Below are 18,629 nucleotides of genomic sequence, written 5' to 3'. Positions count from 1 at the left end.
CCAAGGTCTCAGACTGGCAAGGAGAGCAGCGCTTTTTCTTTTCTATTTTTTTTTCCTTTTCTCTTTTTAAATATTTATTCAAACTTCCCTGTTTTGCAGCTTTGCCTTTAATTGAGTATTATTACCAAGGCAAGCGATATTGTTATAGCACCAGAACTATAAGAAGCTGAGTTTAATCTGCAAAGCTGATTGGTAAAAGTCCAGCCCTCACCTAAATGTGTTTGGTCAGAAGCAGCATAGGCAAAAAATTTCCTCTCCCCTCTTGTTCCGGACAGTACATGGCACAAAGCTGCTTGCTTCATAGCTGTGAAGTTCCTCCCCAAACCCTTCAACTTTTAATAATGATTATTTTTAATATCTTCAGTATCTTAGGCATGAGAGCTTACAGCAACTAAACAGAAGAAAACAAAGGAATAGTGCAGTTCTCATCATCGTCAAAAGAAAAACAATACAAAGGTTGCTTGGGTTGCCTGCACCCAGGTTCAAGACTGACTCCAAGTGTCTTGTTGTTCTTGCAGCTCTAATACTGAGATCCCAGCCCAGGACCGTGTTCTTTTCATGAGTCTGTGATCAGGGTTCTTGCCAAGTGGGAGAGCAATAATGGAAATAATCTATTTCTATCTGAGGAAGATCACAACGTCGACTCCAGAGATGAGTCGAGGATGTCATCGTGATGGCTGTTGCTGTTAGAGTCACTGTCGTAACTCTGGGGACTTGAGTAGTTGGCTGCTTCTTGCAGTCTCATTAGCATGTTCATCTGCAAAGGCACAGGAGTTCACGATTATTTATATTCTCAGGTAAAAAGAATATCAATTCCATACGAAAGCTACAGTGGCATTCACTTTGCCAGTGAGTAACAAAGGAAGAGACAATCGAGGCAATTAATATTATTACCCCATAGTCCCTGGAGAGGGACTTTTTGCAAGGGTGTGTAGTGACAGGACAAGGGGTAATGGATTTAAACTGAAAGAGAGTATGTTATAGAGTAGATATTAGGAAGAAATTTTTCCCTGTGAGGGTGGTGAGGCACTGGAACAGGTTGCCCAGAGAAGTTGTGAATGCCCCATCCCTGGAAGTGTTCCAGGCCAGGCTGGATGGTAGGCTTTGAGCAACTCGATCTAGGGGGAAGGTGTGCCTGCTCATGGCAGGGGGGTTGGAACTAGATGATCTTTGAGGTCCCTTCCAACCCTAACCATTCTATGATTCTATGATAATGAGTCTCTGAAAAGAGATATTAACTGTAGAACGTGTTATAGCAGCGTGCAAGTTAGTCATGAAAAGTATGCTTTTCCAGTAAAGGTGAAAATGAGAAGATCAAAGGGATTAGCCCACCGCCATACTCGACAGGATTCTGCAAGCATCCTACCCTTCTCTTACTCTGACTCACAGAGATACAGACAGGTCAGTCAAAAGAGACAAATCCAAATGTCCTAATATCTAGCTGGATATTTATCATAGAATCATAGAATGGTTGGAAGGGACCTTAAAGATCATCTAGTTCGAACCCCCCTGCCATGGGCAGGGACACCCACCACTACACCAGGTTGCCCAAAACCTCATCCAATGTGGCCTTGAACACTTCCAGGGATGGGGCATCCACAACTTCTCTGGGCAACCCATTCCAGTACCTCACCACCCTCAATGTAAAGAATTTCTTTCTTATATCTAACCTAAATCTGCCCTCTTTCAGTTTAAATCCGTTGCCCCTTGTCCTATCACTACACACCCTTGTAAAAAGTCCCTCTCCAGCTTTCCTGTAGGCCCCCTTTAGGTACTGGAAAGATAGTAGATGTATATATGAGCTAGTAAAAACCATAACACATATTCTATACTTCCAACTGTCCAGAAAAACGTACAGTTCAACAGAACAGCTTCAGGGGATTCAGTTTGCACAGCACCTTCAACAACTGTTTCCCATTGGAAGAAAATGTGTATTTAGAGTAACGGTTAAGCTCAATTTATAAATTCTATACAAACATATGTTAATATTTCCCTACATGCTTGTGTGGTATTTCCAATTTATAAATTAGAATTGTAGAATCATGGAACGGTTAGACAGCAGTCACGGAGACTATTAGTTCACATCCTCTTTGAAAAATCTCAATTTTCATTTGGTGTCAAGAATACAGCTCTAAAAACCACATGAAGTAAATCAACAAGCCTATTTTGTGATTGTGGCAAAACAGGCTAAATGACCTGGGTCATAAAACTCCACCGTGTTATCCAAGTATGTTTAATGAGATCATGTATTTAATTCCACAGTGTAGAAATTAATTTATTACACATATAGCCAGTCACTCCTCAATAAATGAATCCTCAAAATACCCTCAACAAATGAATCTGGAAAGCTTCTGCGACTGTTTCTTGAAAAACTGTACAGGCTTTCCATGCAAATGCATTCCTCGAGCTGACGTGATGACTTCCCCAGAAACATTGCCTCCTCATTCTAAAACTTTTAAATACTCTTCAACTGTCCTTTACTTTGTTACTCCTGTTTCTAATCCCTAGAAACAAGGAAAACAAAGCGGTTCCACTGTTTCAAAAATGGGAGCTTACCAAAGGATCTCCTTCAGCATCGCTCACTGGAACTTGTTTGCTGGTTGAGCCTTCCCGTGACATTGAGTAGCCATCAAAGCCCACGTCCTCGGGCCGCAGCTGCAGCAGAGGAGGCCACTCATGGTGCTGTGGGGTAGCCGCCCAGGGGTAGGTGTCCATTACCCATTTGGCAGGATCCTCCCAGGGCGCTCTCCTCCCGTACAACTGGAAAAGCATAAAAACACATAAAACATTCCTATTAGTCTACCGTTTCCTTCAGTACCTAACCAAAACCATGAGTCTTAGATTGCAGAAAACACTTGTAAGAAGGGCTGAACACAAACAAGGGAGATTTTCCTTACCGTAATGGCAAAGTTTTAGCTATTTTTAATGGCAACTGATTTGGAAGAGGCTGACCACCTCCTTGGAGACTGCGATGCCCTTCTCTTGGCACCAGTTGAAGAAAGGGAGACCTGAAAATAACCTCACTTAATAAAGTTAACTTCAACTCAATTCACAAAAGAGGCCATCGATGTTGGCATCGGGATCGCACCAGCAGCTGCCTTATCTCTGTTTGCTGTGGTCGGGAAATCGCCACCAGTGAAATACGTAGGAGGAAACGTGAGACTTGTCATCAGCCAATAATGATGGACGTCACAGCAAAAGGTTTCCAAGTCAGGGGAATTTCTTTGTATTCAACCAAGAAAAAGCACCAGCAGGATTTGGCTGTGTTCATGTTCCTATTTCAAGTAAGTAAGCACTATTTCAAAAATTTTTCCTGTTTGGAACAGATAGTGTAACTGAATCCCAACGCATTCCTGTTATGTTTGGTTAAGTTTTCCTTAATTCAATAATACATTCTTTTAATGCCGCACAACTTTCAAAAGCATAAATAAAACTTCAAGTGACTTAAAAATGTTTAATTCTGCTTTATAAATTTCAGCCCAATCATCCTTCAGCAACTGGAGTTCGTCACGGGCATTTTGTCACCTGAATTCAGAAAACTCTCCTGCACAACACTCAGGGGGAAAGCAGTGGCCTAACAATGAAATTCAGCAGCTCTCTGATGGATCTAGGACTATCTCACTTTACTCATCATTTTTTTCTTTTTTGTTTCTGGTTTTATTTTTTGCATGCACCTATCCTATTACCCTCCCCATTGCCAAACAGCAACGGTTAGGGCAAATCTTTGAGCTTTTAAGTGCTGTTCTTCACTTTGCCAGAAGCCACTGGAACATTCTTGCACCACAGAAGCAAACTACTGCTTCCAGTGCAATCAGGTCCCCAAAACGCTGCATCTGAACAGAATGCAGAAGACTTGACTTCATCTCAATGCACGGTTGATGAATCCAAATCTGATCTTCCTGAATGGCAGCAGAGTGTTTCTGCATGTACCCATCAGGCGAGCGCTGTCAGAATGGCACTCTGACAGAGATCCCTAGGCAATATTACAGAATAACAACGGCTTTCATTCTAAACGATGTCATGTAGTTCACAGCCTAACCTTTTCTTTGAAAATTCAGCTGTGTCGATTTACACATATCAAATGAAGTTCTTTATTCTACTACAGCTTCTCTGTAATGGTTACAAGAAACTTAAATCAGGTGAAATGTAGATGATGGAATCATAGAATGGTTTGAGTTGGAAGGGACCTTAAAGATCCCCTAGTTCCAACCCCCCTGCCATGGGCAGGGACACCCTCCACTAGATCAGGTTGCTCAAAGCCCCATCCAACCTGGCCTTGAACATTTCCAGGGATGGGGCAACCACAACTTCTCTGGGCATCCTGTTCCTGTGCCTCACCACCCTCAGAGTGAAGAATTTACTCCTTATATCTAATCTAAATCTCCCCTCTTTCAGTTTAAAGCCATTTCCCCTTGTCCTATCACTTCATGCCCTTGTCAAAAGTCCCTCTCCAGCTTTCTTGTAGGCCCCTTTAGGTACTGGAAGGCTGCTAGATAGAAGATGATAATGTGAATGCAAGCTTTGTCATAGATAGCAGCCGAATGTCATGCACGAATGATGAAGTATTAAATTGCTCAATGTCTGCTTTATTCTGACACAGAACTGAGCGAGTCTCAGCCTAGAGGAGAGGTGCTCAGCAGATGGTACCAGGTGATCTTAGACACAGCTTCTTCCTCAACCCAAACACTCTTCATCCTCCATCTGTACTGTATTATTTTCCCAGCCTAACGTCTTCCAGCTGTGGTAACCCGCATCAGTTACTAAGTGGAGAGGATTTTATATTTTTCACATGTCCTTGCTACCTAGAAGGTCCGGGTGGATCCTAGCTCATTTGTGACCATTAGCTAATAAGTAAAATTCCCATTTCAATATATGAAATCATCACATATCTTCAGCAGATGAGAGATTGAATGACTAACTCACTATTCCCTTCCACAGCAACCAGGTCTGTTCATCCCTTTCACATGCACGTTTTCTAGAGAGCAACCGAGGGGACAAGAATCTAGCAGGTTGCTTCATGAAGCACCACAGAGAAATGACTGGAGCACCGAGTGACACTGGCAGGAAGCCGCAGGGATTTTGGGTCATCTTTTTGCTGGTGCTGCATTCCGTATTGATACACCAAGCAGGAAGAACTGGGGTTTTATATAACCCTCTAATTTTCATATCCCTGTTCTGAAGAACAAAAAAAACTCAGCTCCAATGGGAGTAATTATTGTAAGGATCCATTTGGCTCACTTGTCTTTGACCCAAAATAGTTCTCTAAATGAGAAACAGATATATAAAAATAGTTCCATTTAGATCCACAGAGACTAGAGTGAAATCAGCAGTCCACCCTTCCTTCCTGGCAGGCAACTTCATCAGAGAAGATGTGTTCTCAGAGAGGCCTTTGTGGGTGTGGGGACAGAAAACATCCCAAAATTAAACACACATTTCTAGTGTTAGCACGTTAATTAGCATGACTCTGGCTACTCTTCAAGTACTGAAGTCTTATTCTTATCCACATACTCAACAAAAGAGGAATTCTGGAGTAAACTGAGAAATTATTTAAATGGAAATGAATTAGCGGAATTTGGGGAAATGGGACTGAAGTAGATACAGAATCTACAGCACAAAGTGAGAAACTGAAATCCTTACACTTGGAACACAAGCCATTCCAATAATCTAAGGAAAGATGCGGATATCGGGCAAAACAAGCAAGCAAAAAGATGACTTTATTAATTTTTGTTCTTTCTCTTCATTTCTGTTACTAATTTTTCAATTGTTCAGAGCTTCAAAACAGTGCAAGGAGCCCAAGCATCACTGAGCACCAGTCTTCTCCTTTCCAGGAGGAAACAAAGTCACATGTTCTCCTGTCACTTGGTTTAGGTCAAAAAGATTATGGGCTCCCATTACCTTCCTTTTTAGGAAATTTTATGTCAAATGGTTCTCCTATTCTATTTCTAGCAAAGTTCCTCTGTGTGTGGTAGTTTAGGACTTACCATGTTCCTCACACCTAAGAGCTTAACACAATTGTCTCAAAGAAAATGGGGTCTCCAGGCACTGACAAATCTCAAATGGCAAACACAGTTGGCAAAAGTTCTGACCAAACTCGTTGAAGTATTCATGTATTTCATGGAATTGCAAGGAGCTACTAGTAAAAGCTGTTTTCTATGACAGGCTTGTCTTCTCTGTCTATTAATATCTATAAATCTCTGCTGTATAGATAGCAAATTAAACCCAAAGTAGTTTTTAACTGGACAATGTAAAAACCTCACTTTCATTCTTTTTTTTAGTACGTGTTCAAGTACTCAGACTGGTGCATCTTCATGATTTCTCCATTCTCTGCAGAGTACTCACTCCCATGCAGACGAGAGCTGAATTTCTACTACAGAAAGGGTATTGCACAGAAAAGAAACACAACACACAAGCAGACCAAAACAAAATCCTAGTATTTTCCAAAAGAAATCTTTCACACTTTTTTTACATATCTTAATGGCAAGGCATCCTGACGCATACTGCAATAGTGAGCCCTAAGCAGTAGCTAAATGCAGAAAATTGTTTTTCACAAAAATGTAGGAACCATTCTGCAACACAACTGGTTCTCCATGGAGCTCATCCTTGGAGTTAGTTCATGTTTCAGAAAGACTTCAGACACAGAGACATATGCGATGGAGAACCTATTACTTCTACAAGTAAAATTTTGTAACTGTTAATTATTCTGACTAATAACAAGATGTGTCTTGCTTATGGTTTGAATTTTTTTAGTCCAAACTTGTCAAACATCCACTAGAATTTTACGTGCAAGCAGAAGGCTCCCATAGGCTGAGTAATATTTTAGCTTCCTCTGGAATAAACTGAATAGTTTGAGCTTCTCACCTCTCTAATTGAATAATGCTTCCTGTATCTTAATGATACCCACTGCTCTTTTCTGAACTGTTTCCACTTTATCTTTCTAATAAGTCTTTTTACATACGGAAGTACTATTCTCTTCCTATCTCTGTCAGATGTAATTACAGCTTATGCTCTTAAAACAGCATTTGACTAAAACACAAGCTCCCAATGCATTGCTGTAAATTTCTATTCTCCATCTACCTTTAGCCTTTTTTAAGTCTTCTAGACTCTCAGTGATTCACCTTATTATTTCTCTGTGTGTGATCTTGTGTTTTAATGCATGCAATACTCAGAGTTTACTGTCATTTGATCACACGATCCCCCAAACTGTCTTTCAAACGTTGTGCTGCCATGCTGTCGTGGGTTAGGCTGCTCCGGCAACTGAACCCCACACGGCCGCTCACTCACCCTCCCCCACCCTCAGGAATGAGGGAGAGAATTAAAGGAGAAACGGGAAACCCGTGGGTAGAGATAAGAACAATTTAATACAGATGATTTAATACACAGTGTAGATGCTCACCACCCCCTCGTATGCGAAGCTGCAATCCCGGATGAACGCGAGGCCCCGAAATAGAAAGGGGCAGAGAGAGAGAGAGTACTCTGAGAGTGGGAGTACTGGGAGAGAGAGAAAGAAAAAAAAAGGCAATAGAGCAAAAGTGGAGCAAGCGCAAAAGAGGAAAAGCAGCGAAAGAGCCAAAGCACAAAAGTCCTTCTGTCTGTCTGACCCTCACTTTTATACTGGGCATGACGCTGCAGGATATGGAATACTAATTGGCCAGTTCGGCCCTCAATCTTAAGTTCCACCACAAATCACAAGGGGAATCGTGTCCCCCTTGTCCCAGCTATGCTCCCCCCTTATCCCGCCATGCTTCTGCACTCCGGCCAGAACACGGCACACTGAAAAGTCCTTGGAGTCTCACGTCCAACCACAAACATCAGCTTGCTATCAGCATTCTTCTCAGAGCGAGCCTCTGAGTAAAACCAAAACACGGAGCTCTTCTAGCTGCTAAAAAGAAGAGCTAACTCTGTCCCAGCTAAACCCAGGACACATGCTTATTCTGTGAACAGAGGACCACAGAATAAAAAAAGGTCATTTTTTCCACAGTTGCATGGCAAGACCATAGCAATCCTCTGTTGAATCCTCCTCTTGATTCCAAGATGCTTTATTGTCAGAGAGATGGCTAAGAACTGTGTGGTAATGCTTAAAACTATTGCTAGAGTATGAATTGCTAGAGTATGAATCAGTTATCACATACAGGCAACCAATGATGAATGATTTCACTATGGCCTCTGAAAGAATTATGAGGGAATCTACTAAAAAATTCATCCTGTAGACTGAGAAGTAATCAAAATGTCACTGATACTGATCCTGTCACTCATTAATATGTTTCTCTCCATACACAGCTTTGCTCCTCCTTTGTTGAAAGATTCGATTTACAAAGGAACATCCTGCATAACTAAGTTAATGACCACAAACATGTTTTTCAGATGCACAGTACAATTTTAAGGTGTGTTTCTGGAACAGATTATTGAAAGATATTTGGGTGTCTAACTCCCTCCACTGAAAATGTCAGTAGTTTGGCATCTCCATACTTTTCAAAAAAATCTAATCTGGACTTTTAGTGCTTCTACTCCATATTTCAAAATTGTTTGAAGAGAATAATTCTGCCTGAAATTACTGACAACTTAGGTCACGTTTTCAGAGACACGCAAGTATTCAGTGTGTAAAGTTACATCTACACAAAATGTTGCTGTTACTCAAGTTTTGTCTGATGCTGTGTTGCTTTTTGAATAGATACCATTCAAGACCTACGATTTTTCGCTTTTGCCTGCTCACCTGTAGTCCTTCTCTAACTGCCTCCAGAAGATACGGGATGATGGAGTAGTTCCACAAGTCGGTAAACCAAACTCTAGAACCATCTACATCTATCGGACAGGAGAGGAAGAGCCGTGGACCTGGAGAGGGAAATTCAGATATTACACTCAAGTCATGGTCATGATATGCATCAAAAATAGGATCAAACAATGACTTCCACTTCTCTGGAGAGAGAGAAGCCAAGGATGAGAGAACTTAAGTAGCTAGCTGGTGAATTGCTCTTCCTGAGAGCTCAAAAATCCTCTAATTCAACTTGAAAAACTACAGCCTTCACAGTGAAAACAAGTAACTACATTTCATAACACAGTTTGTATCTAGGACTTAGAAAGAAGTCCTTTTTTCTTGCAAAAAGGAAAAAAAGGTTTAGAAACTTCTTGTACAGTTTGCCATCTAAAAGTAGGGTTTTAAAGAAACCTTTTTTACCTGATATAGCACAAGGAAATGTACAAGGATGCATCTGATATACAAGGAAATAAAAACCATGTATTTACATATGCCTGGGCATATGAGCAGAGCACTTACCAATAGTAACATCAGAGGAGCTGTGAGCCTCTAAGAATTTGTTCAGATGTTGCCAGACCTTGGGAATCCAATCAATAATTTTAACCAGCTCTGCATTTCTCATCCTGCCGCTGATCTCCGTTTCAATTAGTTTTCTTCTCAAGAAACGGCCAAGAAAGCCTTTGACTGGCTCAGTGTGGTTAGCACATAGCACCCATCTACGGCAGAACAGCAGAAACGTCCCTTATTTCTCTTTCATGCTACTGAACATACCTATTCCGGGCTAAATATCTTTTATTGTTTCTAGATGATTATCATTATCAAAATAGGTTATCCCAGTCACATATGTTGCTTAGCAAAAATTATTTTGGAATGATGAGTTCACTAGATGCAGCAATTTGTATTGTGCATCACTTCAGCTTCTTTCTCATTCAGTGTCTGCTTCACCTATTATCCTTTTAAAAGTTTGTCAGAGGAACAAATACCTTAACAATCCCCTGAAAAGGAAAAGTTTTATGAACTGCAGTTACTTTAATAACAGCATCATAACAAAGGTGCACATGTTAGGGCAGCAACTAGTAAGGAATGGTATTTCTCTCTCGGTGTGCTATTTCAGCTGATGAGAACAATTCAGATGACTCAGTAGTCATTACTCCTTTGCCAGCCCACAAACATAAATAAGGAACATGAATAAACAGTACCTGAAATTATGGTGAAGTTGAAGATTAGGTGTTGAGGAGGTGGCTTGGTTCATTGTGCCAATAATATATGGACTATTAAAAAAATAAAAAAATAAAAATTAAGCAAATAATACTTGTAAATTTTGAAAAACAACTTTTTAGTAAGATCTCAACATTAAAAACAGGTTATTCACTTTTGTGAAAGGTGGTTTTTGCAGTTACTTAAACCCAAATTCTCTAGTGAGATTCTGACTTCTGAGAACATTAAATTATGAAAGCAAAACAGAAATGTCGAAGCAGGAACTTTCACTAAAAATGGGGTTTTAGTATTGAAGACCTACTGCATGCAGTGAATGCAAATTACCCAAATCCTCTACTACTTTTTTATTACTGATTTCAGAGGAATTGACCATTTTATGAGGAAAAAAACCCTCTGAAGTGCTGTCCATAATATGTATGGTCTGGCCATTTCAGTTCACTTTACCAAATTAATCTAGAGTTCGGTTTTGCGATCATGTTTTGCAACGGCAGTGCTCTGACTGTAGTATTGAAATTTGGAAGGTGTTCTGATACTTTTTCCTTACCATTTGTGGTACTTGCAGTTTAGAAGTCCATTAAAGATCTCTCCTAGGGAGCTAACGTGATGTAAATTATCCAAAATGATTACAAGAGGCATATCCACAGCGTTATTTTCACTGTTACACTGGTCTGCTAGGTTGGACAGGTATTGGCGGAGCTCCTGCAAAGCATATATGAAGAAAAAAAAAAGATAGTTTTCTTCATATTCTTTGAAAATCCAGTTAAGTAAGTCACTGGCTTTGTCATGAAATCCAAAGCAAGAGAGCCTGTCATCTGACAACTGCACACATTTTCCACAAGAAAACTGACGAATACAGGTTTCTTTCTCTTTCGTAGGTTACGCTGAAGATTCAAAGGCTGTATCAGAAATCCTGTGCAAGATAAGGGCTTAAAGGTGGGTAAGATTTTGTCATTTGGTTTGTGTTTTTTTCATTCGTGCTGTACTAATCGACACTTAGAGGTCTGAAATGTATTCTTCTTTCTTTTCAGGAACTTGTTCAACTCTCTATATACCAAACCAAACTTTGCATCTCAGCTAGGTTTGTTATATCTTCTTGCAACTGTGTTTCTATCAAAATATAGCCAATAAAATTCATCTGGAATAAAGCATCCCCCAGCAGATGCCAAATTCAGATGCCTCCAGTAATGCCATGAAAGAAGGATGAGCTTGTGGGGCTGCTGCTAGGTGACTGGGTGTGGTTGAAATGCTCTCAGCAGCTTTAAAACATTTATTCCACAGCATGTCTTAAATTATACCAGTGGCCTGCAACCACAATTTCAACCATCCTTTTTCTTTAGAGGAAAATGTGCCTAAGGCCATCAAATATACAGGGTGTTTGTGTTTTTTTTTTTTCTTCTTTAATCTAGATGTTCACTGCAGGTATATTCAGTAAAACCAGCCGCACATAAAAAAGCAGAGACATGCCTTACCGGTGCAGGAATGTGTCTGCACAACAGCAACTCCAAACCCAGCATACGCAGATTACAGCTGCTGATACTTGCAGCTGCAGAAACTCTTGACAGTCTAGAGATGCATTTGAGGGTCTTTGGAAAAACGTCCACATGCAAGAGGGATTGCTTAAGTTGCTGGGAATTTTATGCAGGTGTTCAACTGCGTCAGCAATTCTCAGGCTCCTAACCACTTGAAAATCATGACAGCTTTCGGTGTTTAAACATACACCTAGAAGCCTGTTATATTTCAGACCCATAATCAGGTAAATTTGCAGTTCTGGATACCTTAAATATAATTGCCTTTAGGATTAACATAATGCACTAGAAAGAAAAGTAAGTTTAAAATCAGCTTTTGATGGATTAATAAAAGAAGAGTCTCTCATTTTTGATATGCGATAGCACTAATTGCGCAAGGATGATTTCTGTTTCCTCACCTTACTGGATTTATGGTCCACGTTGAAGGTTGCAATAATGCCATCGGCCAACTCCCTGCCCTCTCTAAGGACCATATACTCGGATAGACGGTTTGCTAGATATGTTTTACCGGTGCCACTGGGGCCAGATAAGATAATCCGTCTATGTTCCATCAGGAGAGAGACGTAACGCTGCAGTATAGGCTTTGGAATCAGTGATTCAAACACCAGACCATCCAAGCTGTTCTCGCAGATACCTGCAACAGGAAAAGATTCCTCTTTTAGAGGGATACACAATTTTTATCCAAATTACCTGCATTTTTTAAAGATTTGGGTTTGTGTTTTTTTGTTTATTTGTTTGTTTGTTTGTTTTTACTAAGTAGTTGCAATGCTGCAAAGCGATCCTGTTAGTGGAATTTGAAAAAATCAAGATTAGTTGAAATGATCAGACAGTCAAACTGGAGAACTGAAAAATGTGATTTTGTGAACGTATCTGGGCCTAGTAATAGTAGAAGAAAACCCTAAAATACCACTTAGAAAGAGCAGATTTAGGTCAGATCTGTCCAAGCTGTTTCTCACTTCAGAGGTAAATCCCTTCCCCACTCTGGTACCCCCCATAGTCAAGAGGAGCACATATAAAGCTGGTAAAACAAGTGCAGAAGTGACCTGTGAGCTTAGCCCAGGTCGTCCTTCACCTCTCCCAGTTTTCCAAGTACTCAGCTGCATCCTACAGTATCTATGAAAGTTGCCATACTAAATGATTCCAGGCCACATTTTTCACACGCAAATCGTCCATTTCACAGTATTTCGCCACATACAGTATGCATTCATCCTGAATTTACCTGTTTACTTTTGAATCACAAGTCAAAAAAACCCCAGCTATCATCAACTCCCCCTACTTTCCCAAACGCCTGTAATTAAACTCCTCTGTACGCTGATAGTTATCTCGTCTAACATAAAACTCCTACTGATAAGCATTTACGCAATGTCAGCAGTCACTTTAGGCAGAACTGGCTCTGGGAAAACACACAGAGCTTCAAAATAAACAGCAGAAAGGGAACTTGGCAGATCACACAGAGAAACGTTTGCACCTCAGTGGTTACTCGGAATATTAAATATTTATATAGGCAGCTTTATATCTCAAAGGTATATGCAAGTGATTTTTCCATAAATTGATTAAATACATTTCTATTTTATTGAAAACTGTTATCACATACGAACCTTCAAAGCACAAGTCAAGCCAATGAAAGTTAAATATAAAATCAGATTGCAGCTTTATAGATACGGCTAGATCTTAAGCAGTATTTCAATTTGGATTATACTTTTGGACAACGGATTCTAACTAAGCAGAATAACCTGGGTTCACATCAAGCATCAGTAAATTGAGATATTTCACAGCTTATTTTGTCTTCTTGCCCCCTGATTTGCCACTCAAGGTAACTGATTTTTTTACAGCAATATACAAAAATCAAACTGCTTTCAGTCAAACGTCACAGTCAAATTTCAAAGTCAAGCTGCAGAGTGGTTGGCAATGCTCTCCAATACTCTATCGACTGCAGATCTATGCTCGAGATTTCACTGGTGTAACTTTGAGCAAACTGATGTACATTCAAAATGCAACAGTTCAAGATTTTTTTCCCCTCAAATCTAGTTTCAGAGTATAGTTTTCATATAAAAATAGTTTCCTGAGAAACCAAATGGGAAATATAAGCATTAAACTCTTATCAGTATGACAGAATGAAATTGATGAGAATTCTGAAAAACGTACATTTTGGAAAAAAAAAATTAAAAAAAAAAAATCCAGATTTTAAGGTGTCCCACGAATTCTGGGATCCATCCTTTCTGATGCCTAGGGAGGCACTCTTCAGTGAGATAACTCAAGCAAGTTAAATCAATAATTTTTTTACTCTGCATGAACGAAATAACAACTATAGCTGTTACAACGAGGTAATGAAATTCTGAGACTTTATGAGAAGACAACTCCAGGTATCAGTTTGAGGTATACGGAGAAAACAGCTGTGTGTCTAATTTTTCCTACTATTAGAGGTTGAAAATTTGTTGAATTTATTAGACTTGGCATACTCTAAGTGCTGTCTTTATCAAATAGAAGGACCAGTAAATAAACGGAAGGGACAAGAAAAAGAAACACAATAAGAAGTTTCTACTCCTCTGAGTTTCTTGACACAGCAAGCTTTGATAAAACTGTAATTAGAGAGAACTACAACAGACAGGTCAAGGGAAATTACCTTTGATGGTAACTGAAATAGTGTTGTTTTCTCCAACTAGATAGCCACAGGGCAACAGTTCAGGTGTCTCTGCACTGTTAGTGCGTTTGATTTCTCCAATGCTGTAGCCCAGAACACTGTCTGAATTCAGGCCCAGCTGGCTCACGGGATCCACATGAATGATGTACTCCTAGGGTGAAAAAGGGACATGAAAAGTTAGGCAGCAGTGAAACCTCTGGGACTTTGTTCTACGCTACAATAGTAATAATCACAGCAAGTTAAATATTTATAGAATTATAGAATGGTTTGGGTTGGAAGGGACCTTAAAGGGACACCTTCCACTAGATCAGGTTGCTCAAAGCCCCATCCAACCTGGCCTTGAACACTTCCAGGGATGTGGCATCCACAAATTCTCTGGACAACCTGTTCCAGTGTGTCACCACTCTCACTGTAATAAATTTCTTCCTTAGATCCAATCAAAATCTCCCCTCTTTCAGTTTAAAGCCATTGCCCCTTGTCCTATCACTTCATGCCCTTGTCAAAAGTCCCTCTCCAGCTTTCTTGTAGGCCTCCTTCGGATACCTTCAAAATCTAACCGAAGAATTCAAGCACACAGCAAATGATACTCACTAACCTTAAACAACCGTCTTACAACCCCATCCAGAACATCCCATTTGGTCTTGCCACTGACTCCGATGCAACCTATGAGGAAGGTGCGAGGCCTCGAATCCTGAATGCATAGAAATGTGAATTTGAGTTAATAAATAAACCCAAACTGTATCAGACAACTGTTTAATGTAATTAAAACGTGGGCTCTTTTTCCTCCCCCACTTCCCTCCTCCTTTTTTTTTTTTAAATTATGGTGCATTTTTACCACTCTCTGGTGAATTCTGAATGCTATATGAAATCCTTCTTTTCTACTAAACATTTTCTACAGTGTTGGAGTCATGAATCTAAAGAATACTTAAATGATACTGATGTTAAATAAGAAGTATTTATTAATCAATCCATGAACAATTCAAAAACTTCTGAGAGGATTAGAGCTTAGCAAAAAAATAGAAAGACTCTTAGGAAAATTCTAGGCAGAAAAGCTCATGGCATGTCCATTTTTCCATCGCTTCACAATGAAATATGAGGCATTTGTAAGGTTTATCCTATTTACTTCTAGAAATGCTGCCATGGACATAGAAATCTAAATATATATATAAATTATACATGGTTATATGTATATTAAGTTATATGTAGAGAGAGGTTTATATATATGTCTATGTAACAACTTGTGTGTTACGTTTGATGTAACACAGCATTTTACTTGATAATTTTGTTTCTGGTTTTTAAGGCAGATTAAAAGAACCTCATTTTTCTATTCTTCTATAGCTGCACCCACTGTGAAACATTCATTGGAAAAAAACAAACCCAACCATCTGTGTCATAAGACTACAACTAAAATGTATAGAATCATTTCTACGTGGTAACTTTACTGACTGTGAGCACACTGGAGTACAACAAAATTAGCTATGTAGTTTTACTGTTAATTTGCTTATCCATGGCTGTAGTTTATTAATGCAAAAGTGCTATTTACTGGAAAGATCGTCTAAGTCAATTTTATTTCTGATTATTCAAATTTTTGTCCCTTCCCCCTTACAAAAAACATCACGTTATTTCTTAAATACACTTTTACAGGTACTTAAGCTGTGAGATAGCAAGGTCAGTGCCTGGTAAAGGTTGTGTAGTATATCTATCTACGCATGCATTACACGCATGATGTGGGCTGCAATTTTACAGTATCTGAAATGTATTTAGGATTCTTTCAGTTACTTGAGAATGGAGAACATCTGAAAGATGGCATTCAAAATGAGATACTTCCACCAGAGGGGACAACTTGAACTAGAACGATAAGCTATCGTTCTCCCAGTTTGGATCTACCAAGCTCTTCCAGAATATTGATGTTTCTAGCGTTTTGGTGCAGCTTCTATTGACGCATTGGATCATTTTCATTATTAGTTGAAATTTTATTGAAGTTTAACAGAAAGGCTCAAGAGCTTTATGCAGCTTTTAACATATCAGTCCTAAACAGATGCTATCCCAAGGTGCAGATTAGCCAGCTAACCTCCTTGACTCTGAAAGAGTGGCCTGGTTTTCAGAGATACTACTGAAAGGCTTACATTGTAATGTTATCACCTATGCCACTGACGTGACGTATGGTCTAGTCTGGCAATCCTGCATTACCAATGCACTTCCTGGCCATTGTGCTGATGGCACCAAGAAGAAGCTGTAAAATAAAAAGCTATTGCAGGTGAGTCTATGAGACAACCTGAACTGGTGGTGTTGGCTCTCAGCAGTTCCAAGGAAGTGGGAGGGAGCTGAGTGCCTTGGCTATCACTTGTGATACATCAACGAACTATTCTGTAGAGAAAACGTTAAAAAATCTTTTGCAAATAAAAGCTTCCAAAACAAATAGGATTTGAATTCTCTGCCCTGTTCCAAAGTCACTCACATTTCAAAGCTGGGGACGAAACACAACTCACCTCCTTCCATTTCATTCCATCCTGAAAGTTGACAACTATTTTGACGTGCCTGCCTCCTTCTTTCCGGGCAGAGCCATCTCCAGTGTCATCTAACAGCATGTCTGTGAACAGAAAATCAACAGTTTCACAGCTGTATTTTAATAACAGTGAAGACTACTCTGGTCTACGCCAACACATCTATTGTAGTCAAACACAACACATCTGGGCTTCACATGCCCAGAGGTAAAACGCAAGAACCAGGTTTACTGACTTCCCTGCCAAACATCAGTATCACTCTTAAAAAGCAAAGGTCATTTAAAATTATTAGGCAGTTACTCTGTATTTTCCTTCCTATAATGTATCCCCTGGCAAATGTATACCATTAAAAGGCTCTAAACATGACTTTTCGCAGCTGAGGTCATAATTGGACAACTCCAATTGAGGGCGTAGCAGACCTATGACGACATTTTAAAAGAAGGCTTTATGCCAGCTCCTGACATATTTCCACACCTCAACTGTTAATAATTTTCATGCTTTCATTTTTCCATGGCTAACCAAACCAAATCTTCCCAGTGCAGGATAAAACCTGCCTACTGCCTTTCTCATTAAACTCACCGAGACTGGTTGACTCCGTGAGGTTCAAACTGTGTTGAGAGAGACCCACTGAATGTCTCGGAGAGGATGAAATGGAAACCTGAGACTGAGCCCTGCTACAGCTGCCGTGGTTTTCAGATTTCAGCCGATCGTTTTCTGCTTTTAATTTTTCAATCTCGCTCTTGAAAAGACAAGTCGGGAGTTAGAAAGCACAGTGAAAAGGCACTCTTAAAAGACAGCAACATAAGTAATGAGAATAAAGACTAGTTTGCAGAAATGCCATTTTAATAATATTTTGATTTATTTCAATAAATTAGTGATTTTAATTGTTACAACATCTCTTCCATGAAACTTGTCAAAGTATCCTAGAAAACTTAAATATGTGGGAATTCACTAAACACTGAAATGCAGCTACGTTAAGGCAGAGCGCATGGGAACATCTTAAGAGGTTGCTGACAGCCAACAAAATGACCTGCTCGTAGGTTTCTACAGTTACAGCTGCAGAGTTGAGGGCAGCAGAATTCACGTGTTCAAGTTGACTTTTAACAAAGGTACAAGGTTTAACAGTGGCAAAAAGCTACACATAACTTTTAGTAAGCATTCAAAAACTCAAATTTACCTTCTGTCAGATCTTCACTGTGCGGCAGGTTGGCCAATCCTTAACACATCAACATAGACTGCAATATTTGGGGTGGTTATTTCTTACCTGCATTCTGTTCATCGCCTCCCGAAGCTGGTCAAGCTGATGAGCAGAGCTAAGGGCTTCTAGACGAATATCAGTCAACTTCATCTCCTTGTCCCTTAGCTCATTTCGTAACTGCATGACAGTTTCAGCTTCACTGTCAGTGCATTCAGAAATACTGGAGAAGATTAAAAAACAGACATCAAATGAGACCATTTGTTACTATTCTAACAGTGCTACTCCATCCTTTATTAGTAAAGGAGAGAAAAACTCCTTTTATTCTGCAGGAAGCAGGCACCAGTTTTGGCTTACTGGATTAGCGATACCAGAAATCAGACATTAAATAGGTCATGGAAACATCAGAGACTAGTGAAATAAATATGTCCGAGGGTTATTTTTCTTTAATCAGCATCTGAAACAGAATTGTACAAGGCACTTACTATCAGATAGTCTTCATTTTTTTTCTCATAGTAGTTGCCATAAAGGAAAATTTCTAAAGCCAAAATCTAAATAAATTAAGGAGGTGCAGGCAGAAACAGCAGTTGGTTGGAGATTGATGAGTTTACAGACAGATTTAAAGCTCACCAGGTGTGCACAGCTGGGTTTCCCTGAACTGTTCTGGAGGGCTTTGGAACTCCACACCTATTCAAGTGTGATAAATTCCTGCTCGCTTTAAAGCACTCAAGCTTAAAAAATTTTTGGTGGCGTTTTTCTTTCCTCTTTCCACCAAAAATAGATTCTGTGTGAG

At 39.7% G+C, this 18,629-nt stretch overlaps 1 protein-coding gene across 1 annotated transcript in view; it reads right to left on the bottom strand.

The window, feature by feature from the left end:
• Positions 1 to 631: 631 nt before the first annotated feature.
• Positions 632 to 18,629, bottom strand: part of NAV2 (neuron navigator 2) — a 240,549-nt gene continuing 222,551 nt past the window's right edge. The window contains 12 exon segments of the mRNA XM_086614125.1: positions 632 to 757; positions 2,557 to 2,760; positions 8,711 to 8,829; positions 9,272 to 9,468; positions 9,952 to 10,023; positions 10,515 to 10,669; positions 11,895 to 12,130; positions 14,120 to 14,288; positions 14,733 to 14,828; positions 16,627 to 16,727; positions 17,221 to 17,380; positions 17,906 to 18,059. Coding sequence (XP_086470251.1) covers positions 632 to 757; positions 2,557 to 2,760; positions 8,711 to 8,829; positions 9,272 to 9,468; positions 9,952 to 10,023; positions 10,515 to 10,669; positions 11,895 to 12,130; positions 14,120 to 14,288; positions 14,733 to 14,828; positions 16,627 to 16,727; positions 17,221 to 17,380; positions 17,906 to 18,059 — 1,789 coding nt within the window.

Source organism: Tauraco erythrolophus, chromosome 6, assembly GCF_009769465.1.
Source record: "Tauraco erythrolophus isolate bTauEry1 chromosome 6, bTauEry1.pri, whole genome shotgun sequence".
In the NCBI taxonomy this organism is placed as follows: Eukaryota; Metazoa; Chordata; class Aves; order Musophagiformes; family Musophagidae; genus Tauraco; species Tauraco erythrolophus.
The sequence above is the reverse complement of the archived record's forward strand: the minus strand, read 5'-3'. Positions and strand labels throughout refer to the sequence as shown.